The sequence below is a fragment of the Pezoporus flaviventris genome, unplaced genomic scaffold (genome assembly GCF_033815535.1).
Source record: "Pezoporus flaviventris isolate CSIRO_AGI_PZ_B2104156 unplaced genomic scaffold, CSIRO_AGI_Pfla_v1 ptg000254l, whole genome shotgun sequence".
NCBI lineage: Eukaryota > Metazoa > Chordata > Aves > Psittaciformes > Psittacidae > Pezoporus > Pezoporus flaviventris.
This window is the reverse complement of record NW_026892801.1, coordinates 225,418-250,807: the sequence shown is the minus strand read 5'-3', so window position 1 is coordinate 250,807 and position 25,390 is coordinate 225,418. Positions and strand designations below refer to the sequence as shown.

The 25,390-nt window shown below is 56.7% G+C and overlaps 1 protein-coding gene across 2 annotated transcripts; it reads left to right on the top strand.

Moving 5' to 3' along the window:
- The first annotated feature begins 425 nt into the window (after positions 1-425).
- SLC9A1 (solute carrier family 9 member A1) lies at positions 426-25,390 on the top strand. 2 transcript variants are annotated; one of them, XM_061442859.1, is made up of 12 exons: positions 426-781; positions 17,781-18,241; positions 19,618-19,868; positions 20,335-20,552; positions 20,687-20,889; positions 21,348-21,437; positions 21,805-21,875; positions 22,411-22,584; positions 22,701-22,815; positions 23,163-23,243; positions 23,429-23,501; positions 24,172-25,390. In XM_061442859.1, the coding sequence occupies exons 1-12, from the start codon at positions 457-459 to the stop codon at positions 24,492-24,494; spliced, it is 2,385 nt and encodes a 794-aa protein (XP_061298843.1). In that variant the 5' UTR covers positions 426-456; the 3' UTR covers positions 24,495-25,390. The 2 variants fall into 2 exon arrangements, with proteins under 2 accessions (XP_061298843.1, XP_061298842.1); XM_061442858.1 differs by having other exon boundaries at positions 427-781; positions 23,163-23,264.

Genomic DNA, 25,390 nt, shown 5'->3' with positions numbered 1-25,390 from the left:
TAAAGCACCCCGTCTTCACCCTTGCATCCCCTTTGCATTGCACTCCCCCTCCACTGCACCCCTCTTGTGTCAGCACCCCCAGGTCCAGCAGCCCCCGTTCCCATGCAGGGCACCCGGCTTTGTAAAGCACCCCGTCTTCACCCTTGCATCCCCTTTGCATCGCTCCCCTCCTGTATCAGCGCTCCCGCTGTTCCTCTGCAGGACCCCCGGCCTTACAGAGCACCCGTCTTGCACCAGTCCCCGCTCCTGCTCCCCTTACCCCGCAGCAACCCCCCCTCCATCCCGCTCTCCCCTCCCCGCCGCCCTGCACCCGCCCCGCCGCTGCGCCCGCCCCCCGCCGCCGGTGGGATGTGCCCAGCTCCGCGGCCGCCCCAGCTCGCTCCGGCGCTCGGCGGGGCGGCTCCAGCCCCAGCCGCCGGCGGGCCCAGCGCCCCGCCGCCCCCCGCGCCCGCCGCCATGGGCGCCGCGGCCCTGCGCGCCCTGCCCTGGGCCCTGCTGCTGCTGGGGCCGCTGCTGCCCGGCCAGGGCTTGCAGGCCAACTCCGAGCCCCCGCAGCGGCACCCGGCCCCTCTGCCCGCGGGCGAGAGCGGCGGCTTCACCACGGCGCCGCCCGGCTCTGCCCAGGAGATCATGCCGCTGCACCGGCAGCCGGCCAACGCCTCGGCAGAGGAGCACGCCAAGCCCCGCAAAGCCTTTCCCGTCCTGGGCATTGACTACACCCACGTCCGCATCCCCTTCGAGATCTCCCTCTGGATCCTCCTGGCCTGCCTCATGAAGCTGGGTAGGTTGGAAAGGCACCGGGGAGGGAGCCTCCAGCACCCCAGGAGCAGGCACCCTGAGCATCCCCTGGAGCATCCCAGGGTGGGACCCCCCAGGCATCCTAAGGAGGGCTCTCCTGGAGCATCCCAGGGCGGCAGTCACTGGTTGGGCAGCACAGACACCCCAGGGTGGGACTGCCAGAGCACGCCAGGGAGGGACCTGCCGGAGCATCCCCTGCATCCCCCCCAGGCACCCTGAGGCAGGGGTGGGCACTGCTCTCCCCGCGACCTTGGGTCTGTCAAGGCCTGGTAGACAGGGCAGCAACATCCCGGCCTTGCTCAACACAGCCTTGCGCATTTCACCGGCTGGGAACAGGGCTGGAGATGCTCCCCAACCCTTGAGCATTCCCCTGCTTGGTTTCCTATCCTCCCTTTGGCACTGTGGAGGATGCATCCGGTTTGTTTCCTGCCTTTCTCAGCCACAGATAGATTTTGTAACCTTGGAGAAGTCACTTCAAAACCTCCCGGTGCCCCAGCCTCCCCTTCCTCCCTCTCCATAGCAAAGCAGAGGGGAGCTGCCCCTGCTGCAGAGCATCCAGAGGATTCCTGCCTTAAAGCTGAGGAGCATCAGGGGCCAGAGGGCTGGAAAAGTCACCCTCTGCAATGCCCCTCTCTGGGCAAGCATCCGGCTGCCGGGGTGGGGGTTGTTGACAAAGTGTTTTCCAAACTTGTGCAGCTGAATCGATAGCAACCGAAATATCCCAAAGTGATGTAACTTTGGGATACAGCTCAAATCTCAGCCGGGAGGTTGGGCTGGCCCCGGTCCCACCAGTGGTCATACAAAGCCAGGACAGGTGAAGCGTTTGCCTGTTCTGCCGTAGCGCAGTGCTGGGAGGGAAGGCAGCTCTGCCTTCATTTTGCCTCTCAATCACCACCAGCCATCTAAGAATGCTCAGGATAGCTCTGCCCATGGAAATCTTGCTTTGGGAACTCTTCAGAAGCTGGTGCTTGTTGGAAACTGTGCCCTGGCCTGGCCTGGCGGGGTACGAGATACCCCCACCAGCTTAGTTCTCCCTTCGCAGCTTTGCCTCATCCCCTTCCCAGCCCCCTGGGGATGCGGAGGCAGCAGAGCCCTATTTCCACATCCCTCCTGGGTGGTTTATTTACATGCAGGGGAGCGAACGCTTCAGAGCCAAAGGCTTCCTGCTTGTCTGGGAGGCAAGGCAGGGGCAGATCCAGGTGGGTTTCTCCCTTCCCAGCTTTGCCTACGACGATTTAAGGTGCGTTTAACTGGAAGGTGCCTCGCGCGAAACGCAGCCGCCAAATCAATCTGCTTTCCAAGGGCTCTCCCAGCGCGGATCAAGCGACCTCTGGTAGCTGCTCGGGGCTATTGCACTGCGCTTGCCGTCCTCCTGCCTCGCAGCGCGGGGAGTGATGGAAGCAGAAGTATCAGTGCGGAAGCTCGTGGAGAAAGGAGGGGCCAGCGGCGCTGGCCTGCGCCCTGCTCCGAGGAACCGCGGCTGGAAAGCGCCAGAATGGGCAGCAGAAAGCGGCTCCGCGGGGGGGGGGGACACTGGGGACATCGCTGCCCGCTGCCTGTGCCCCTCCTGTGGGGACCCTCCATCAGTGAGGCTGCGTGAAGCTGCTGCTTGCCTGAAGTTAGGGCTTGGGTGTGCTGCAGAAGTTATTTCTGGCGGTGAGCTGAGCCCCATTGGTTCTTCCGTGCTATGAGCATTACGCAAGGCAGGGGATGAGGGGGTATATTTTAGGAGGAGCTGCCTTGTGAACTTGGCAAGGGGCCTTAGGAGATGGCAGGTGCTCTGCAGCCCTCCAGGGATGTGAATTATGCCACAATCCGTACCCTGGGTTGCCTACCCCTTTCACAGGGGCTTCAGCAGCAGTCCTGGAGCATCCTTCTGCTTGGCCTCCTCTCCAGGGTTGTGAAGGGAAGAGTGTTGCTTGTTCACCTTGTCTTGGTGTGGGGTTCCCAAGCTGCTGGTGCAGCTGAACTGTCAGCCTCGCTCTGCTTGTGTTGCTCACTGTCTAAATACTGGCTCCATCAGTGACACCTTGGATCAGAAGATGTTGTTTGAGAGCAGCAAAATAGCCTTTTTTTCCACCCAGGGATAGCTCTTATGCCTGTGTGATATAAGCTGTGAGGGCAGGATGAGACGCACAAGTCTCCAGGCTCCCTAAAGCAGGCAGGGTTTGGAGCATCCAGCTGCCATTTAGAGAGGAAGGGGGATGGTGAGCAGAAGCAGTGCCTTCTCTCCCCCCGTCCTGTTCATGTGTAACCATTGATGCAAAGGGGGAACAGCTTTACTCCAAGAGGGGCAAGTGTGCAGCATGGGCTGTGCATGACAGCTTGCCACCTGCCCCAACTTCTCCCCAACCTCCAGACACCCCTTTACTGGCTTAGTGCTGGTCATTGAGCCTCATGTTGCTGCAAAAGTGAATCTTCACCCCTGTGAGTGGCTTTGGGGTGTCACCCACACACTGCGCACAGTGCAGGACGACCACTTGGAGCCCAGAAGTCTTTACAGGGCTCTCCTCTGGGCTAGGAGATACAGCCTGACCCTTGTCCTGTTGCTCAGTTTCCCCTCATCACTCTTGACACTTTAGACAGTCCTTTCCAGAGGATTTATCCTGTCTCCAGCAGCCCTGAGTGTGAGTTAGGTTGGGGAATCAAAGGTGTGAGTGGAGCCCTTCCCTTCTTGACACAGTCTTTGTTGATTCCTGGAGGATTCACATGTGAGAAGGGCTAGCTTTCTGGAACAGTGGGACTGGTTACCCCCATGTGTCCTACAGCCATGGGCTCTTTCAGCTTTGCTAATTCCAGATGAGAAGGGGAATGCTCGTGCCGGCTGCTTCACTTCATACTCACACGGTATTTTAAGACTGAGTAGGAGAAGAGGGGGTGAGGGATAGCTACAACCGTGCCTCTACAAAGCCATGTGCAGACCACATCTGGGGGTGGCTTGACTTGGCCAGCAAAAGTGGAGAAGCCTTCCCGGCTGAGGGTTGCAACCGGACATTATCTTAACCTGTTGCACTGCTGCACAAGGTCAGAAAACATAAACTACCCAGGCCTGAAGCCCTCTGTGCTGGTCTGCAAGGGTTTGCAAGGCTATTGTAAGGGTTTCCTTCCCTCTGTGCCCAAGGAGTGGTAGGAAGGGGCCAGGGCACAAGAACCTGATTTCCTGGCACTGAGGAGCTGACGTGGCTCCAGGAGATGTTCAGGGGAATTCAGATCTCTCCGTTTCAGGCGGAAGGGAAGCAGTGAGTCAGGAATGTAAATAACAGATTGTGGTTAGCACGCCTTTGGCTGTGGCCTCCTGGTCAGAGCACCAGCTCTTGGAGAAGAATTAGGGTTACCTGTGTCTCCCAAGGACATCTTCCAAAGCCGCAAAGCATAGCAGTCATTTCCATAGTGCATTAGGAGCTGCCTTCCTGTTGTCTGTCTGCACCAATTGACTTTTCAGCCTCTTCCCAAGCATCCTCGGAGCATCCTGGCCATTCCACTTTGCTGCTCAAGTGTGTAGTGAAATGTGATGGCTTGGCTTGGATGGACACCATGTGCCGACCAAGTTGCTCTGTCCCTTCCCTCCTGGCAGGAGAGGGTGGGGAGAAAATGAGATGGAAGAAACTCTTAAAAAGGCAGATAAATAAGGAAAGAGGGAAGGCCACACATGGAAGCAAAGGAAAACACAGAAGATTCATTCTCTACTTCCCATCAGCAGGCCATGTCCAGCCACTTCCCAGGAAGCAGCAGTGATTGCTCTGAAAGACAAACATTGTAGTAAGGAATGTCCCCGGTCCTCCTCTTTTCTCTTTACTTCTATTGCTGAGCAGATATCCTGTGGTGTGGAATGTCCCTTTGGTCAGTTGGGGTCTGCTGTCCTGGCTGTGTCCCCTCCCAAGATCTTGACCAGCTCCAGCCTCCTGCTAAGGGAGGAATGTTGGAGACAGCCTTGCTGTTGTGGAGTGCTGCTCAGCAGTGGCCAGATTGGAGTGTTCTCCTCCTGGCCACCAGCACACAGCACTGTGGGGAAAACTAATACATAGAGGACAGCTACGGAGAAAACGAACTCCATCTCATCCCAGTACATGAGGACTTGATGTCCTACGTGCCCATGCTGGCTGTTACTGCAGAGGGTCCCCATGAGGCACTGCCTTAGAGCTGAGCTCTTACCCTACTTTTGCTCACTGATGTGCGCTAGACGCGAGCTCGCTGCCTGATGCAGTGCCCCACTTGGGCTTGGAGCCTGTAGCAAGAACTGAGTCATTGCTGTCTCTCCCCCCTTCACAGCACTCAGTGTGTGTCTGGGTCAGGCTGTTGTCAGGGTGTTCCTTCTCCTTCCCTCCCTCCCAACCAGCACCAAACTGGTACCTGCAGACTGGTTGTTGCGTGTGATTGTTGGGCTGGGAGGGGCTGTGCTGAGCGAGCAGAAAGGGGGCCCAGAGCTGCAGGGAGCTCTGTGGTATGTGGGGATGCGCTGCTGCTTTGGGGGTGTTTGGTGACAGATCTCGGGCATGGGGTATCCCGGCGTCAGGCTCTGGCGGTGGCAGTTGCCTTTGGCCTCACCAACTGTCCCCAGTGATGCTGTCTGGGGAGGAAGAAGATGAAGGAAGTTCCCAGGGCCTGTGGGCTGGTGATAGGAGCTGGGAAAAGAAGAGCGAAACATGATGGGTGCAAGTGGGGTTGTGGAGCCTCGTGGAGGAGCAGGGATGATTTCAAGCTAGAGAAACGTGTAGAGGCTGGCAGTGAGATTTGGCTGCTAAAACACTTGGGTGCTTTCTGGATGCTTTAAGCAGCCCACTCCCCTGAAACCCTGGATTTTGGAAGGGCCAACCCATAGGTCTCACAGGGACCTGTCGGTTAATGGACTCGAGGGTTGGTTTGGCTGGGGTGGGGGATGTGATAAGTAGGGCAGGAAACATGGCACAGGATGTAGGAATTGGATGTGGGAGACCGGATGTGGAGCAGAGCCACTGGTGTGGGGTGTAGGGACATGGCTGCTGGTGCCACCTCCAAGGGTTGGGAAGGGGACAGCAAAGAAACTTCCCAAGATGTGCACTGGCCCAGCACTGTCCTTGTGTTGGAATTGTGTGTCTGGTGGATGGGATGAGCACACCGGGGGTTCTCTTCTGCCACCACAAGATTGGCTTCTTCTGGGCTGTACTGGGGATGGCCATCAGCAAAGCCTGGCTGGTGGGAAGGAATGGAGGTGTCGGGGTTGTTTCAGTTGGATCCATGGGACTGGTTGATGTGGGGAATGTTTGTTTTAAAGCCATGGCTGATTTCACGTGTGGGTGCAGATAGCAAGGTGCTGTGTGGTGAGATCACCCCACATGCTTCCCGGTTTGTATTGGTGAGCTTGTGCCTGTTCTGCGGGGAATTGAGGCTCGATGAATAGATGTTAGGAAAGTATTTTGAAATACCCATGCAGCTGGTGCTACAGAAGTGTAAATTGTGATGGTAATGAAGTTAAACAACCTCTTCTAATGTAGACTTGTTGCATTCCCACTTCCTTATTGGGGAATAATCCAAACACATGCTGTGGTTTCCCTTTCTCTCTGCTTTGCCATCTCAGAAAGAACAGCCATGGCATGTTTTTCCCCTTCCCTGCTCTGCCCGTTGTTGATGCCTGAGCAAAAACCCTCCAAACTGTTCCCTCTATGGATCTGAGAAAACCATTACATTAATTAGGGCTGGAAAAGTGAAAGATTCCTGCTGTGAAGTACAGGGTGGTGATGGAGTGGGAAAAGCTGAAGATGTCTGAAATCACTGCTGCTACCTCCCCGGTGAGCCCTAGTGTCCATTAAAGCATGATTACCCTGGGTTGCAGCCCTGGCTTTGCACCCCACGGGGACCCTCAGGCCTGCAGTGATGCCTGGGTCTGCTTTCTGCACCTTGAGGCCACTCAGGAGCTGAAACTGTTGTTTCATCCCGTTTATTAAGGAAGGCTTGGACACCCAGTGCAGGGGTGGGATGGGGGTGCTGACTTGCAGGTCCTGTAGTGGCCAGAGCCCACATGGGTGCTGGTCTGGCTTTCAGGGAGATGCTGTGGCATTCTCCCTCCCCTGAGTTCTCCAACAGAGCCAGGCTGGTTTGTGGGGTAGGAGCAGAACACACCACTGTTTGGCTCATGTCCTCCATCCCGCATTGCCCAGGCATCCAACCACGGCTTATCCACGACAGCCAGAGGTGCTGGAGCTCCCTTGGGAGTAAGTGGGGTGGAGAACCAGTCTACCAGTCTTTTGTCCATAATTAGTGTGGCTAAATAGGGATTGAGAATCACACATGGGAGAAGGGGAAGCCACACAGTGGTGGAGGGAAGGGGAGAGAGTAGTTCTGTGAGTGACAAACCTGTGGTACCAAGGGACTGGAGCCCTTCTGCAGACATGACAGGCATCTCAGTGGCTCCTGTATAAGCCAGAAGCTCATTAGGCTTCGAAAGAGTATTTCATTCACATAATCCCTTCCCTTTTCCATCTTGCAAGCCCTGCGATTTGGCTGTACACTGCAAAGATGATGGGGCTGTAGGAGTCACGCAGGAGTGAGGCCTTTACTAGAGCAGCATTTGAGTTGTGGGTATGAGAGGAAACTTTAAGCAATAATGAGGATGAGTTACTGCAGCTGCCTTGTAAACATTTGATTTTCTGCATTATTTCTCTCTTTTGGCTCCCCAAAGCTTCGTTTGTTCAAATAAAAGCTGAAATCCATCCGGAATGCTCTGTGAAAACACAGATGGAGCTGGGTTACACCTCTCCCATGTGCTGGCTTCCTTGCCTTGCCTGGCTTGTCAGCAGTTTCTTCTCACCCATTGGGACTCAAAGCTGCTGGGGTAGGTTTGAGAACAGCCTCAGTGGTTTGAAATCTGGGCTGGCTGCCTTCAAAGGGAAGAGAGGTTGTGGCAAGGGTTGACTTGAACCAAGTATTCAGGCTTGCTCCTCTCATTTCGTGGTTCAAGGCCAGGTTGGACACAGGCGCTTGGAGCAAGCTGCTCTAGTGGAAGGGGTCCCTGCCTGTGGCAGGGGTTGGAGCTGGGTGAGTTTTAAGGTCCTTTGAACTCAAACCAGTCTGGGATTATGTGACTCCATGAGAAAGAGGCAAGTTCTGCATTTGCCATTCTACATGGCACTTGATGTTTTGCTCTTCTCTCTAATTTCCCAACACCCTCCAGTTGTGTGTTAATGGAGGGACGCCTATCTTGGCATGCTTTGTTCTCCTGCTCTTTCCTGGGGCAGAACACGTGTTTGTGCTTGGGAAGGAAGACCTGAAATGCAGAGCTCTGCAGGCGGGCGTGCACGCACACGTTGCTGTGTGTTTGGCACAAAAGGTGTGATCAAAGATTGATCAGTGCTTGGAGGAGAGTAGTGAGAATAAATCTGGTGCTGGGATGCCCTTTGGTGATGGATTTGAGAGGGGCATGACAGACCAAAGGCTTGTTTGAAGCTGGGGTGATGTTTTGAGTGGAAGGTTGGAGAATGCAAAGTACCTCTTGTAACGGGAAGAGAACAAATGCTTTCCTTGGGTTGCCCAAGAGTGACTCATACATGTCAGAGCATCGATGCTCTTTGTCTCCAGAAAGTCACAACACATCAACCTTGAGGGACAGCTTTTAAATTCACTTGCTAGTGAGTGCTGGCAGGGAAGTCATTCCACTCCCTTTAGCAAGGCTGCAAGATGCAAATCTGCAGAAGCAGACTCCCTTTCCCAGTGCCTGGAATTCTGCTGCAGTTTGGAGTCATGACATCCAAATTCTTACTGATGGATATGGAGAGAAGGCAGCTTCCCATCCTGCTGCTGGAGTACAAATGCCACATGTGCATACACCTTTAAAGAGAAGAGCTGGTGTATCCAGCCCTACTAGTGCCTCAGTTTCCCTTGGGAGCACTTTTCCCACTGCAGCTTGGTCTCTGGGGGATGCATTTTGCAAGGTACAGGCTCTTCTCTCTGTGAAGTGCTGCCGAGAGGGGAGAGCATCTGCTCCCAGAGCACTTCTGTTCGCTTGGCTGGAGAGGGGATGCTGGAAACAGCATCTGATGGGGATGCTTCTCCAGCTCCTGGTCTCACCAGGGTGCCTCAGGCGGTGGGATCTCTTCGTGCTGGCAGCTCCTGCCAGGAGCTGGGGAAGAGAAGGTGCCTGGGTGCTCCTGTTGGCTCTCAACCTGGTGCTGCAAGCGGTGTTGCTTTGTCTGGGTTTGCAAAGCCCGGTAGTAATCAGTGCTAATTGCAATTACCTCCTCCCTCCTGGTGGAGGGGGGAGCAACAGGTTGTTTCCTGAAAAGCTTTTGTTTGTCCTTCCTGCCCCTCTTCCCGGTAGGAAATCTGCCCTTCCTGGGAAGGGCGATTGGCACTGCTCTGCCTCGGGAGCTTGACCCTGCTCACCTTGGGCTGGCTCAGCTTTAACTTATCCCGAGGCTTCAAGGGCCAGCAGGAGCCGTGTGTGCTGCGCCATGTGCTTGAGGTCAGGGAGCTGCGGGGAACCATAGAGCCGTACTCTGGGTGAGCAGGAATCATCTCTTCACAAGGCCTGGAGTCTTTTCTGCTCCAGAGCAGTTCAGTATTCAGTTAAACAGCGTGCAGTCTTGCTTTGCGTCATGCAGAAAGTAACTGGGAGGATCCTGTTCTAGGAGACCCCCAGCTCGAGGCAGATGTGTTGCACTGACCTCTCCTAGCCCAGCTATTCATGGCATCCAGATGATGCAGCCTGGGAAGAGCTGTGTTTAGCTCCTGGCCCTTTTCCCTTGTGCTGGAGCAGTGTTTCCAGACACTCTTTTATTAGCTCCAAATGCTCAAGTTGTCGCTGTTCTGATACTTCTGAAGGATATAAAACAGGATGAGGATGCTGTTGCGCCATAGAGAACTGGGTTTTCTGGGGTAAAAGAGCTATGGCAGGAAGAACCCAGGCTTGCTGGCTTGGCTCTGGATGGGAGATGGTGGGAAAAAGGTTAAAATGAGCCTTGAAGCCACAGCAGCAGGACATTTGCATGTCAGTTTGTCCCTGTTCGCCTCCATACCTGTGTGCCCGGTTCCTGCTGCGTGACTGCCAAAGGCTGGTAAGGATCCATATGGTCCCACCTTAGAAAACCTGCGTGTGGAGCATGCCTGAGGGCTTCCAACAGGTTTGCTAATCTCAGCCTGTGGCTTGGGAGCAGCCTTGTACCATGCCCGTTAGAGGAATGCAGTCAGCAGGGAGTGGGGTTACCGGAATCACTGCAGGTTGTTAATGGCCACGTAGCGCCAAACCCTCGACGGGTTTCTCATTGCTCCTCTAGAGGAGGACATTGGGTTTTGCAGCATCTCATTATAGAGCTGGAGAGAGGTGGAGGGTGGAGGGGAGCTGCTGTGCTCAGCACAGCTGGATCTGCAAGGGGTTTCTTCACAATGTGATGGGACCAAACTTGAAGCCTCCCAAGCCACCAGCGATTGCTACAGCAGCATCTCCAGTTGACTCCAGCTCCTCCTTACTTGATATGGTGTTGCTGTGGATGAAACTGTATGTTTCTCGGTCTTTAATAGGTCTTTCTTAGTATCTCCTTCTCTTGCAGTGTGTCCTTGGCTTTTCTTCTGGTTTAAAGGAGAAACATCTAAACATAGGGCTGGAAAGGGGGAGCCGCTGGGTTCTCACGCCAGCTCTCGTGCCGCTCACTTGGGGACTTGGGCAAATCCATTTAATGCCTTTTGTCTCTCATTTCCTTTTACAGCTGGGAGGAAATTAATACCAGCTCTGTAAAAGACTCCCAATTGATCTGTTAATTTCTTGTGAGTGCTTTGGCGGTAAAATGAGGGTGTGTACTTTGCTGCATTGCTTCTGCCTGCTCTTGGAATGAAAGAGAGTATTCAAGTGTTTCTACTACACCCCTGTCCATGGGTTGCACCGCAGTGTGTTACGTGAGCATACAGGTGCCTTCTCCTGGGAGGCTGAGCTCTCTCAGCTCAGCCTGAGCTGTTCCATGCTGGGTGCCTGGGAGAAGAAAGGGACACAGCCCCTTTGCATGGGGGAGAAGCTGAGTGGGCAAACAGCTTTGTGCTGACGGCTGAGCTGGTGCTGTGCCTGCCCCGGGCCCCAAGAAGGCCTCTCTCCTTGTTACTACTGAAGATCTGTGGCTCTGTGTAAACAGCCTGTTTATAAGTGCAGCTCTCTGCAGGGGCTGCCCGTCCTGGCAGGCTGATAGCCAGGGTGCCTGCGGATGATTCAGAGCTCTCCTGTTGCATCCTCCTCCCGCTATGCAGCACTGCCACCGAGGGCCCCCAGCCCCTGAAGCGCAGCAGCCTCCTTCCCTGCCACCTTCCAGCAGGGCTCTGGGCAGAGCAAATGGGTTTTCCCTCTCAATGGGGAGTGTTTGGCTCCTGGGGGGTGTCAGAGCTGGGCTCATCTGCATGCAGCTCGTCATTCCATCTGCTGCAGCATGCAGCAATGCCTTTGGTTGTGTTCCCGAGGCTGCTCCTCTTTCTGAGACCTTTCTGCATCTCCACATCCAGCCCTACCCGAAAGGAGCAACCCCATGGTTTCCAGATAGTGCCATCACCATCACTGGGTGACATAGCTCATGCCTGGGATGGGGGCTGCAGTGATGGGGTGTCATGTTTGACACCCCTGCATCCTTCTGGAGCCAGCGAATGACTGCTCTTGGCAGAGCTGGCAGCCCATGGGGCGCAGGGAGGTGCTCCCAGGGGAAGGCAAGGTTCTGGCACAGTGATGAGGATGAGAGGCACTTTCCTACATGATGCTGCTGCAGGCACTGAGTTACCAGAAGAGTCTTTGCCCTGCTTTACATCACTCTGCCCCCCTGCTCACCTCCTCTCTGAAAGGTTCCAGGCATGGAACAGCAGGGCCCTGTACCCCAGACCAGCTCTGAGCTGTCCTCTCCTTAGCCCTGGACCTTGTAGAGAGACAGACCAGCCTCACTCCTGCTTATGCCCTGTGTGCACAGGGAGCCTTTAGCGTGCCTCTGAGGAGGAAGGCTCTGGCTGCAGCTTATTCTCTGCTCATCCTATCCTGGGGCATGGGCTTTGCACCCCAAAGGTCTCTAGGGGACAGTGGGAAAGGCAAGTGCCTGCCTGCTCTATCCAGCTGCCTTGGGGGTGTTTGGATTTGTCTCCCCTTCCATCAGATGGTTTATTCAGGGTCTGCCAGTTGAAACAGGCTGCAAAATGCTGCTGCAGGAGGATGGTGCAACTGGGAAGGGATCAGACGTCGCAGCCCTGCTGCAAACCCTGCCAGCTCCTGGCAGGGATACAGGGTAGGGATGCAGGGATGCTGTCTGCCCTTTGCTTGGGATGGAGGGCTCTTCCCTTATGGTGCTGCCCAGCAGGATCCCTGCTTTTGCTAACATGGCTGTACTTCAAGAGCTTGGCCAAGCTGGCTTGCAGGAGTGCTTGCCAGGTCTGCAGGGGTCAGGCCAATGCACGCTCAGTGCTGGGGCTGAGTGGCTCAGCTGCATGCTTGTACCTGACAGTGTCTGCTGCTTGTTCTGTAGCTGCTGGGTTTTGACTCCCTCGCGGGTTGGCCCCGTGCTATCGGAGTTGTTCTCCTCTGGAAAGCAGGCAGGGTGCGGGCAGGTCACTTTCCCATGCATGCTTGCCTCGCCACAGGCCTTGGGGTTGAGTGCGTGAGACTGAGGAGCTGGAGGCTGTACCAGGCGGCTCTGGGTCTCCTATCGCAAGGAACTCCTTCCCTTTGCTTCTGCTTTGTTTGCAGAATGGTGGCAAGAGAGGGGAAACAAGGGCTAATTCAATACCTGAGGTGGGACCCACTGTTTGAGCAAAGGGACATGGTGCACCAAGGAAAACAAAGCCGTACCTTTAGCAATGGGTGTTAATGGCTATTGACTGCAGCATCCAGCTCAGCACTGAGGTCTGGCTGGGCACCAGCTGAGCCAGGCTGTGCTGGGCACTTTGCATTAGGGCGCACAGACCCTGTGGCTTCATCTCCCTCCCTGCCTACATCCCTGCTCATGGGAGGCTGGGGTGCAGAAGAGGGATCCCCCCGATCAGGGCTGGATGTCTTGCTTTTCCCTTCTCTCCCTGTGCTTGTTTTGCAGCGAGGTCTGGGTGGGTGCTGGCTGCGTGGCCCCTGTGTGGTATCTACATTAACTCAGTGAGTCACAAAAAGCAGTTGTAATTAATTCCCTTCCCGCTCCTTGGCTTTGCTTTGTAATTAGTGACAAGAAAATAATGAGGCTTGAATGAAGCATTTGGGTTGATCTGGAGGAAATGGTTTTGCGTAGGAGCTTGTTCTGTACCTGTCTTTGAACCAAACAACAAAACAAGTCGAGTTCTAAGCAGGAAATGTCACTTTTGGGGTGGAAAATCAAAGTTATTCCCTTCTGGACGTTGACGCCATCTGATGTGTCTCTAAGAGGCTGCCCCATCCAAGCCACATTGCTGACACCAGCCCAAAGAGAGCTGCAGGAGAGCACTTGGGAGACTGGGACTTGCTCCATGGTGAAGCTGAAGAGAGCTTGGCAAAGCTGGAGCTGCTGCAGGGCCTCACACGTGCCATCCCTGGCTGCCTTGGTGCTCGGTGGCAGGAGGTGACGGTGAAGCTTGTGAGATGCCGTGGATGCAATTTAAGTATCCTGGGTTTCCCACCTCCCCTTGCAGGGTGATAGGAGCCTGGCCTCGCTCTAGTTTTAGGTGTAAATCACCAGCTGTTTAGTTCCTCCCCTTCCCTCGAGATGTGCCCATTACATCTGTGCTGGTGCTGGGTGCACACTGCTTCCCTTCTGTGCCCTTCCCCAGGCTCCTTGCCCCCTGTCTGTGCAGGCAGGTCCATGGATCCAGCTCCATTTTACAAGCTCCATTACACAGCAGGGCTGAGACACACTCCCAGCCCCCTGCCAGGGGCTCAGCCCCACATCCTCAAGCCCCCCAAAACACAGGGGGTGCTCTCTGTGCTCTGCAGACCCCAGAGCCCATTCCCAGACCTTCTCCCTGCCTGCTGCTTCTCACTGGAGAAAGAGGAAGGGATGGAGCAGGGGAATGCTTTGCAGATGACTCGTCCCCATGGCTGGTGCCACCTCAGTGACTCTGGGGCTCGTCCAGCAAAGCACTGCCCTGTCGGGGCTCCCCATGGTCCCTGTGTCCCACGGGAGCATGGCAGGCGTCCATACCCACCTGCATCCCTCACCAAGGGGGTGACAGCTTTGCTGGTGGCACAGAGCATCTCTGTCCAGCCCCCAGACCCTGCCCGCCTGGTGTCCTGAAGGGTTAGAGTGGCCTTTGGAGGGGCCCTGGTGCTGCTGAGCCACGTGTGTCTCCTCCAGCCCTGCTCTCTGCAGTGTCCTTCAGAAGGGCAGCCGTCTGAGCATGCCTGCTCCCCATTCCTGGACTCCGTGCCTTCTCCCAGGGCTTTTCCAGCACCGCAGTGCTCTCTGTACCTAAGCCACGAGGCTGCTCGGTCCCACCCTGCAGCCCAGACGGGCACCCATGGGTGCCTGGGGCTGCAGAGAGCATCACCTGGAGGGCTTCCAGGGGTGGAGAAGCTCTAATCCACTTAACTGTGAATGTGCTGGGTCTCTCCAGCCATGCCACGTGCTCCTTCCCTCCTTCCTCCCTCTCTTCACCCAGCTCCAGCTCAAGCACTGGGTGGGTTTTCATCCCTCCTCCATCACATTCCTTTTGAGGGGACGTTAATCCCAGCCAAATTCAACCTGCAGCTCTAAGGAGGATGTGATGCTGGTCCAAGTGGTGGGCACTGGCCCTGAGGGGACCCTGTAGTCCCCAGGGCTGGGCCACTGTCTCATGGTTCAGGCCGCCTCCAGCAGCAGCAAGTTATCCCCCCTGGACAGCAGTGTTTGTCAGGGCCATGGACATTGCAGGGGCTCTCACAGTTCCAGCTCCAGCCCTGAGGAGAAGGACTTGGGGGTGTTGGTTGAGGAGAAGCTCCCCATGACCTGGCCTTGAGCAGGGCAGCGTGTGAAGGCTTTGCCTCCTTCCTTTCATTGTAAGTGTTTGATTAACACTGTGTGCTTTGGGAGAGGTCTTTAAAACCAGGGGAGCAGTGCCAGAGCTCTAAGCCTGACCCTGGGTCTCGTGCCATATGGAGCTGTATTGCAGCAGCCAGTGTGAGGGGGGGGAGGAGTTCTGCATGGCTGGGACGGGGAAATGCTGTGGGGTGGAGAGGGCAGAGACCTTCAGATGCTGCAGGACATGGCGCTTGTTGGCCTTGGGGCTTTCTCTTGTGGGATGAGGCTGGGCTGAGCAAAGGGGGATGCTCCCTGCTCCGTGTGCAGTGGGTTCCCAGCACCTTGAGAGCTGCTGTTGGGTTGAGAGCTGGAAATCTTCCTCTTCTGGCCTTCAGAGCAGCTCAGGGCATGGGGCCACTGCAAGAACATCACTGCAGGCAAATGCTTGTGTGGGACCCAGCTCTTCTCTGGAAGCAGGGTGGGATGCAGGGGCTGGGTGCCCAGCAGCCTTCCATCTGCCTCTCTTACCTCCATATCCCTTCAGGCTCTTCCTGCCCAGGCTGAGGATGAAAGCAGATCAGATACGGTGGGTTTGGAGTCATGAGGCAGCAAAGGAGCAGCTGCTGCTGTATGGAGCTTATGTAAAAGCCAGGCGCTGCATCCAAGCCATGCTCCGGGACTGCAGTAACCCACAAGCAGCTGAGGAAGGAGAAAACCACACATAGGTCAGAGGCTTTCCCAAGCTGTTTGCTTGGGAGTAAATATTTACATGGCACAGCATCCACCTTGGGAACAGCAGCCTGGCTCCCCCTTGGTAGGGAACCTTTCTGCCTTAGCTGAGGATCAGCAGAGAGCGATTCCCATGTTGGGCACATGCATGATGAGGACAAGGAGCCATCTTAATAGGAACTCTTCACTTCTGAATCCCCTTTTCCTTGTTTGCTCAAGCTCTCAGTGCTGGTGTTTACTCAACTGGTCTTGCCTTTAATAGTCTGGGAGCTGTGTCATGCTGTTGATGGGGAACTGCTCCCATGGAGTTTGTTTTCCAGAGGAAGAAGCTTGGGTGCCTGTGCTGGTGATCTGGGGGCTCTGGGGGGCCCTCATGGAAATGGGGTCTCATGGGACCTCTCTGCCATGAGAAACCAGCCAAAGCCCAGTGGGCGCTTCTCCCAGTTTGCAGCAGGGCCCCCATGAGATTTAACCTGGGGGTTATTATGGCTTAGCATTATTAGTAAGGCTATTACCTACTCTGCTGTCATGAGACCCCCCCTGCAGTCCTGATCCAGCTCCCCCACCCCAAAGCAGAATGTTGGCCCAGCACCCGGAGCAGGATCCCAGCAGGATCCCAGCAGCAGCTTGGTACTGATCAGCTTCCGAGTGCTCTAAAAATACTGAGCAGAGCAAGCAAGGAGCAAAACATGGATGAGATTCAACTAAATCAAAGGCATAATTAAAATGCAGCCCGTGTGAGTGTATTTTTAGGGCTCTACAAGAAGGTTCTAAGCCACTGAATTCACATCAGCACACAAATGTTCCAAAGGAATGGCATCCTGGGCCCTGTGGGGAAGGAGTGAGAGCTGCTTAATTGGCACCGTTTGTGTTCTAGTCATGACTGAACCTACTTAGCAAGCAAGAACTGCTCTGTGGGCTTCTCCCTACTTGTGAGACTCTCCATCTTACTGTGGCCCAGAGCTGGTGTGTGCTGGGGTGGATAATTGCCCCAGAGTGCTGGAACGGGACACTTGTTCCTGGTGTTTGCATGAGCTGTGCTTGGAACAGGGATTATCACTCCCCTCCCATAGGGAGCTCCGTGCCAGGGCTGATCTGGGGTGCTCAGCGCTTATGTGAGCTGCTGAGGGGTCAGAGACAGGAACGATCAGGAATCATTTCCAGCCCAGGAGGTCCCTGAATGCTGGTGGCTGGACACTGGGAGAGCACTGGGAGAGAGCTTCAATGCTTCCCATCTCCCATGGGCTTCCTCTCATGTCCAAACCTGAAGAAGGCCACCAAGCAGTTTGCTTGGAGATTGATGCTGAGCAGCTCCATACCAGCAACAGGATGGTGGCTCATTAGAGAGCGAGGGTTAAATCTGTAGTGAATGCATGCACAGATGGCACAGGCCGGAAGGAACAGAGGAACACGGGATGCCAAAGCAGGGTTCCTTATTTTAAACTGCTTCCCTTGCCAGGGAGCAAATGTGCCTCCCTTCAAAATAATCATTATAAAGCCTGGGAGCGGATCCAGGGAACCCAAAATCCTTCTGTGGGCACTGGTGCGTTGGCTGAAGTGCTGCTTCGTGGTTGTCATCACGCAGCGCGCCCAGCCCTGCAGGCAGGTGCCCACGTTGCAGAGGGGGAGCTTGGTGGGTGGCTGTTGTCCCAGTGGGTCATGGCTGGCTCAGAGACCTGCGTTCGGGGTTGTGCTTTGATTCCCAAAGGGAGAAATGAGTTTCCTCTCACCCTCCACCCCGAGGAGCAGCCCTGATGTGTCCTGTCCCTTCTCCATGCCTGGGAGCAGCAAGTGGCCACCTAAAACCTCCTGATGCTGCAGGAGCAGCTCCAACTACATCCTCAGCCCCATTGAGCACCATCTCCCCTCCATCCCCTGCACCAGGGACATGTGGGGATGGGCACGGCTGCCTCCTGCCAGCCTGGCACACCGGGTGCAGCAGCGCCGGTGGGCAGGCTGCTGTCTGACAGGAGGGAAATGCCAGAGCCCACGTGTGCCAGGGATGAGGAGCTGTGATGGAAGAGCTGGAGCCAGCAACAGCTTGTGCTGGGAGAACTGCGTGTGCTGCACACAGCTGCCAGCGGAGTCTGGAGGGGCACTGGGCATGGGTGGCTGCCGCCTGGTAAACTCTGGTGCCAGGTCTCACTTTCTGGCCTGAGATCAAGCAATGCCAGGGGATGTGGGTCTGGTGAGGCTGCAGTTTCCACTTTACAGCATGAGGAAGAAGGGGTTTGGAAGAGGAAACTGAGGCACACAGAGGATCCTGAAGAGCGCAGGGAGGGCTGCGACTGGTCGCTGACTCTTGCAGGGGTGTCCTCCCACAGAGAGCATGCTCCATTCATGCGACGTGTCTTGCTCTCTCCTCCTCTCCAGGCTTCCATGTGATCCCTTCAGTGTCCAGCATTGTTCCTGAGAGCTGCCTGCTCATCGTGGTGGGCCTTTTGGTCGGGGGCCTCATCAAAGGGGTGGGTGAAAAGCCCCCCATCCTCAAGTCAGACATCTTCTTCCTCTTCCTCCTCCCACCCATCATCTTGGATGCCGGCTATTTCCTCCCCTTGCGCCAATTCACCGAGAACCTGGGCACCATCCTCATCTTCGCCGTGGTGGGGACGCTCTGGAATGCCTTCTTCTTGGGTGGCTTGATGTATGCCGTGTGCCAGCTCGGTGGCCCTGGCCTCAACCACATTGGCCTCTTGGCCAACCTGCTTTTCGGCAGCATCATCTCGGCTGTGGACCCGGTGGCCGTGCTTGCTGTCTTTGAGGAGATCCACATCAACGAGCTGCTCCACATCCTGGTCTTCGGGGAGTCCCTGCTCAATGATGCCGTCACGGTGGTGAGTGGATGAGGGGCATCGGCCAAGGGGATGGCCTTTGCTTTGGTGGAGCCTCTCTGGGTGCTGGCACCAGGGTTGGCAGCTCTCAGTCAATCCCTGTAGGCAGAGCTGTAGACTGGGTCATTCCCAGCCTCCAGGTGCCTCCTGCCAACCAAACTGCAGCAGCTCGTCTTGCTCCTAACCCTCTGCGGATGCAAAGCTAAATATAGTGGCTTAAAGCACTGCAGAGGTTGGTTGAGGTGAAGCATTTTACTTGGTGGTTTGGGTTGACCAGGAGCATGCGCTCAGCCAGCGCAGAGCAGGGCTGCTCCTGGTGCCTTGCTCTCCTGGGAGTCTGTTCTCCCGCTTTGAGTTGCCTCCTGCTGACGTGCTGGTGCCTGGGGAAGCGAGCAGGAGCTTGGGCTGGTGCTGGTTTGGGCAGCACTGCCACAGAGCTGCTGCTCCCTCCTGTTCCTTCCTCGTGTGGTCTTCCTCCCTGTCCTCCGGTTGCAGCACCAAGGAGGTGGGAGGGCAGGACATGGCCCAGCCATGGCAAGGGGGGAGCCCCAGGGGCTGTGGCTAGGCTGGATCCCACCCAGGTCACCCACAGCCCCAGCCTTGGAGCAGCAGCTTAGCACAGACCTTTGGAAGGTTTGGGGACCAGGCCGCTTCCAAAGGACATCTGCGTGCAGGTGCTGGCTTGGCCGTTCTCCTGCTGCAGAGCTGACCTCTGCATTCACTTCTAGCCCACGGCTTTTTCCTGGCTCTTCTCCCATATCCCAGCTGTCCATTCCAGAGCTGGCTGCTGACGAGGCTCCTGCTGACGAGGAACACGCTGTCCCACCACAGGGCTTTTCCCAGACAATTCCCCCCCCGCCCTTTTCACCAGAGGGGCTGCCTGCAGGATCTGTGTCCTTGCTCCCATCCCTAGGGAATGCTTTTGCCTTCTGCTCTCACGTCTGTCCCTGCTCATGTACCAGGACCCAGCCTTGGTAGGCAGGAGCTGGCACTTGGGCCTCTCCCTGCTTGCCAGCACTGCCATCCCTTAGGGTGCCCTAAAGCTGCATGAAGGGTTTGGGCTGTCCTCTGGGCTGAACAGGGCAGATGTTGGTTTTGTCAAGTGTCCCCCAGCCTGGATCTGTCCTGACCTACTCACTGGGAAACAGGAGCAGGCTCTGACTGGTTCACACTTTGACTGAAGGCCCCTGGGACAGTGGTCGGAGCTGTGTTGGGGAGCAGACCTGTCCCAGACACTTCTCCAATGGCACCGTGTCCCTGTGAGCCCTATGGGCCTACATATGGGCCCTATGCAGTGTTCCCATGCAGGTCCCCTCTGAGGTGAGGTTGTCTCTTGGCAGCAGGACCGTTTGAACCCTCATCTCCCTTCTCCTGCCCAGGTCCTCTACCACCTCTTTGAGGAGTTTGCCAACTTCGAGCAGGTGACCATCATTGACATCATCCTCGGCTTCCTCAGCTTCTTCGTGGTGTCGCTGGGCGGGGTCTTCGTGGGTGTCATTTATGGGGTGATCGCTGCCTTCACGTCCCGCTTCACCTCCCACATCCGAGTCATCGAGCCCCTCTTCGTCTTCCTCTACAGCTACATGGCCTATCTCTCTGCTGAGCTCTTCCACCTCTCTGGCATCATGGCGTGAGTTGGGCATGGGTGGGATGTGGTGCCCTCCTGGCCCCAAGACCGTTTGGAGGTGATGCAACCACAGCCCTCTGGCTGTCTCAGCATGGCCAGTACATGCCCAGTAAGGGCCAGAGGTGTGTTTGAGCTAGGATGTGCAGGGAGACACATGAGGGAAGCAACTCTCTTGAGTTGTCCTACAGATCGTGGGGTGCTATCAGCCCAATGCCCTTTCTCCTGGGCACACAGTGACAGGCAGGCCTGGTGAGTGCTCAAGACAATGTGGTTTTGAGCTCCAGTGGTCACTCCTGCCCTACCAGAGGGAAGGAGAAACCTCCTGTTGCCTTCTCTGGAGGCTTTGAATTGATGTTGGTGTCTTGCAAGCCCTGTCCTGCTCTGGGTTTTGGTATAGGAGCTGCAGGGCCAGGGGTCGGGGCTGTCCCCATGTTCCCATGGCTGCTGAGGGCCCCAACCTTGCCCCTAGGCTCATCGCCTCCGGTGTGGTCATGCGGCCCTATGTAGAAGCCAACATCTCCCACAAGTCCCACACCACTATCAAGTACTTCCTCAAGATGTGGAGCAGTGTGAGCGAGACCCTCATCTTCATCTTCCTGGGTGTCTCCACTGTGGCTGGCCACCACTACTGGAACTGGACCTTTGTCATCAGCACACTGCTCTTCTGCCTCATTGCAAGGGTTCTAGGTGAGTGTCAGTGTGGTGGCAAAGGCCTTTGGGATGGTCCTGGGTGATGGGCAGCTCTGGGGGGCATGAGGCCTTAGTTTGTCTTTTCAGGGGAGACTGGAGAGCATCCTTCACCATCCTGTCCCACTCCTCAGGTGTCCTGGTCCTCACCTGGTTCATCAACAAGTTCCGAATTGTGAAGCTGACACCAAAAGACCAATTCATCATCGCCTATGGGGGCCTGCGGGGAGCCATCGCCTTCTCCCTCGGGTACCTCCTGGACTACAGGCATTTTGGCATGAGGGACATGTTCCTCACAGCCATCATCACAGTCATCTTCTTCACCGTTTTCGTGCAGGTTGGTGGCATGCAGTGGTCACAGTGTGCTTTCAGAGAGCAAGGGGATTGTTCCTTGTATCATAGTCATAGAATGGTTAGGGTTGGAAAGGACCTTAAGATCATCCAGTTCCAACCCCCTGCCATGGGCAGAGACACCTCACACTAAACCAGGTCACCCAAGGCTCTGTCCAACCTGGCCTTGAACACTGCCAGGGATGGAGCATTCACAGCTTCTCTGGGCACCCTGCGTCAGCGCCTCAGCACCCTCACAGGGAAGAGCTTCTTCCTTACATCTAACCTGAACTTCCCCTGTTTCAGTTTCATCCCAGACACTGTCACTGTCCCTTTCTCCAAAAGCTCATGGGGCTGCCAAGTGACACCGGTAGCGTGGAGGCCCGTGGTTTGGCTTTGCTGAACCCATCCCACTCCCACTGGTGTGCCTTGGGAAGAGGTCTGACCACCATCCCTGATCCTTAGGGCATGACCATCCGGCCCTTGGTGGACCTGCTGGCTGTAAAGAAGAAGCAGGAGACAAAGCGCTCCATCAACGAAGAGATCCACACGCAGGTAACCTACAGGCTGGGCCTTCTCCACCACCTTAGTCCTCTTCTCTCTGCTTTGGCCACCTCCATCACTGTAACCAGGCAGGTTTACAGAGCAGGACCTGCCCCTAAATCAGTGCCCAAGGTAAGGGGGATGGAGAAAGGGCTATTCCCTGTCTGTGTTATCCAGTGCCTGCTGTGACCCAGAACCTCCCTTGGACCTGGTAGAGCAGCAGCCCGGTTGTGTAGGACAGTGCTGCCCTCCTGAGGCCGGCCCAGCCTGGACCCACAACCCTCAGTGCCCTCCCCCCTGTGTCAGCATGGGTCTTGGGATGGGGAGAGAGTGAGCAACAGCCCCGCAAGCTTCCTACACCTTGGAACTTCTCTTTCAGTTTTTGGATCACCTTCTGACAGGGATCGAAGATATCTGTGGTCACTACGGGCATCACCACTGGAAGGACAAGTGAGTGTGGAGGTTTGGTGACTTGAGGGACCTGTGGGGGAAGTGTCTGGATCACCACCTGGCCCGGCTTTTTCCTGGGCTGTAATCATCGAATCCCAGAATGGTTTGGAAAGAACTTTAAAGCTCATCCAGCTCCAACCCCTGCCACAGGCAGGGACACCTTCCACCAGACCAGGTTGCTCTGAGCCCCATCCAACCTGGCCTTGTATATCCACATACACCCCCCCCTTGATGAATTACTCCACCTGGGGTGTGTAGGTGGGGCTGCAGTACTGCACCCCTTCACCATGGCACTTCCACAGCAGTGCAGGAGCTGCCAGTGGCCAGTCCCTGCAGGAGCTCAGGACCACCCGTTGTGGGTGCAAGCTGGTGCTGGGTGTTCTGGAGGCTGCCCAGGGAAGCCTGGCCTGACCTGTGCTGGGGGGCACTGAAACATCTGCTGCTGGCCTGAGCCAGGGCTGAGGAGCAGGCAGTGGGTGCTGGGTCAGGGGAGCTCTGATGTCTCTGCTCCTCCTTTCCCCTTGTGCTTGGGAAGGCTGAATCGCTTCAACAAGAAGTATGTGAAGAAGTGCCTGATCGCGGGGGAGCGCTCCAAGGAGCCCCAGCTCATCGCGTTCTACCATAAGATGGAGATGAAGCAGGCAATTGAGCTGGTGGAGAGCGGGGGCATAGGCAAGATCCCCTCTGCTGTCTCCACTGTGTCCATCCAGTGAGTTCCTCAGCCCTGGCTGCCTGCCCCCCCCCCCCAACATGCTGCAGGGCAAGCAGCCACTTGTCCTGTCATGGCCATGGCAGTGTCACGCTGAATCCTGTCTGTCCACACAGGAACATCAACCCCAAGACGCTCCCTGTGGAGCGCGCCCTTCCTGCCCTGTCCAAGGACAAGGAGGAGGAAATCCGGAAAATCCTCCGCAACAACCTGCAGAAAACCAGGCAGAGGGTGAGGTGCCTGCTTTGCTTCCCCGGGGGTGCCCACAGCCACTTCCCACCAGGAGCTCTTAGGGCCCTTCACCCTGTGCCCTGCTGCCCTGTGTGTTCCTGGTCTGGCTTTTCCTCCAGGAATGGAGCCGGAATAGTGCTGCAGGGGATGCTGGCTTGGTTGGTGTCTAAGCCCAGCACTTAAACCCTTGCTGGGCCAGGGTGGGTGAATTGGGCACGCAAAGGACGAGGTTCCCTGGACGCGCTCTGCCCACTGGTGGCTCTTTGAGCCATCTCCAAGGGGACCTTTCTTTGCCTTTCCATGTGTTCTTTTTTAACCCGTCTCCTTTTCTTGGGGCCTTTTCCCAGTTGAGATCCTACAACCGGCACACGCTTGTGGCCGACCCCTATGAGGAGGCCTGGAACCAGATGCTGCTGCGGAGGCAGAAGGTCCGGCAGCTGGAACAGAAGGTGCCAAGGGGGTGCTGGGGCAGGGCTGCCAGCACAGGGGGTGGAGGTCGAGGAGCTGAGGGGGGCTTCCCATCCTGGGAAGGACATTGGGGTCAGTTCCCCACTTCCCCTTTCCCATTTACCTTGGCCACCCCAATGGACACATCCCTGTGCTCTGCTTCCAGATGAACAACTACCTGACGGTGCCGGCTCACAGGCTGGATTCACCCACCATGTCCCGGGCTCGCATAGGCTCAGGTAGGTGGGACTGAACTGAGGGGGGGTCACCACTGCCAGTGCCTTCCTGGGCACCCCCAGTACTTGGGTGCTGAAGCACTCAGAGATTGTATTGTTCTGCACCTACTCAGTTCCTCTGCATCATCCCCATCCCACTCCCCTGGGGCAAAGCAACCAGGCCAGGGGACTGAAGCACTTGCTTCCTGGAATGTATCCCACTGGGAATTCAGCTTGGCTGGTTGGTAGCTCTGTCCAGAGCTCAGCTGGCTCCATCCACAACCACATTCCTGGCCGTGCTTTGGGGAGGAGACCAGGAGTGCTCAGTCCCAAGTCCTGGACTCACAGCTTCTCCATCACCCATTTTTGCTTTGCCATCTTTGGTTCCTCCTGTCCCGTGTGTCCTCTCCTGCTCTGGGGACAGCGTGATGGGTTGTGACGGGGTGTGACGGGGTGTGACGGGTTGTGATGGGGTGTGACGGGGTGTGACGGGGTGTGACGGGTCGGGTGTGGCAGTGTGGTGCTGGTGCTTGTAGAGCCGGTGGTTCATCAGCAGAGGGCAGCTTCAGCCCTCACCAGTGGTGCTCGGGGCTGTCTGGGACCGCTCCATACGGACTGTGGAAGTCCCCAAACATCCGGGCTCCTGGGTTATCCTGACCCCCTTTGTCTGTAACACCGCTCTCTGCCTCCCCAGACCCTCTGGCCTATGAACCCAAGGCAGACTCTGAGAACCTGCCCATCATCACCATCGACCCAGCCTCGCCGCAGTCCCCGGAGTCCGTGGACCTGATGAATGAGGAGCCCAAGGGCTGCAGTGGGCTCCCACCCTCGCCGGAGGAGGATGAGGAAGGGCTGGTGATGCGGGTGAAGGAGCCTTCCTCCCCGGGCACTGACGATGTCTTCACCCCAGGCACCGGTGACAGCCCCAGCAACCAGCGAATGCTGCGATGCCTCAGTGACCCAGGGCCTCGGCCAGAGCCTGAGGAGGGGGAGCCCTTCATCCCCAAGGGGCAGTAGCCAGCGCGTGAAGTCTCACGCGCCTCCAGACCATTTCTCTTTCTTCATTTCATCTTTCTCTGTTCTCCCTTTCGGTTTCCTCTGTCACTACACACCGGCTTCAGGAAGGGGAGACTGTCCTGGATGGACTGGGATCGCCAGGACAGCTCTGCCTAGCGTGCCCTGGGCTGGCCCCGAGGAGAGGGGAAGGAGCCCCCGGGATGCACTGAGCTCCTCAGCCTGGGGGTGACGGACAATTCACCCGCCAGGGCTGGGCTTTGGCATTTGCAGGTGCCCTGGAGGGGCTTCCCTGGAGGCTGCCCACAGGGTGGGCTCTGGCCAGGGAGTTGGGGGTGTCCGTGAAGGCTGCCCCATGGCACAGGTTCACCTCTCCCTGGCTTGTGCTTTACCTGCTCTGGAGCAGAGGTAGGAGGACAGGAGCCAGGCTCCACACCAGGGACCCTCCCGGGGACCTCAGGGTCACGTTGCTACTCCCGCCTTGGCCGCTTCCCCCCCAGAGCTCCTCTGGCCCTGCATTTCACGCCAGGTCTTGTTCAATAGATATCCTAGAGCCATGCAAGGGGGGAGCTGGGGCCCCTCGCTCGGAGCGGCCCTGCAAGCCTGGGCCTCTCCATCCCTCCTGGAACCGCTGCCACCCGTCCCCATGGGACTCTCTGCCCCTCGCCCCGTGCCTGCACGGCACTGGCTGCTCCTTAACCAAAGATGGGTCCAGGCTCCCCGGTGTGGGGAGGGGGCATGTGGGTGTTCAGCTGACTACAGAGGGGGGTTCTGTATCGCTCCCTGCAGCCATGAGGAGCTGGGGAAGAGACATGGTGGGGCCACTGGGGAGGGTGGCAGGAGGGGTCGGTCAGGCTGGGGGGGTTGGGGGTCCTGAGCTTGGAAGGCCCCATCTCTCC

Bases quoted from the DNA above. Each gene is read 5' to 3' on its own strand.
- SLC9A1 (XM_061442858.1), top strand. From the start codon at position 457: ATGGGCGCCGCGGCCCTGCGCGCCCTGCCCTGGGCCCTGCTGCTGCTG. The intron at 20,553-20,686 runs GTGAGTGTCAGT...CCCACTCCTCAG, and splicing joins CCTCATTGCAAGGGTTCTAG to GTGTCCTGGTCCTCACCTGG. The intron at 23,502-24,171 runs GTAGGTGGGACT...CTGCCTCCCCAG, and splicing joins CCGGGCTCGCATAGGCTCAG to ACCCTCTGGCCTATGAACCC.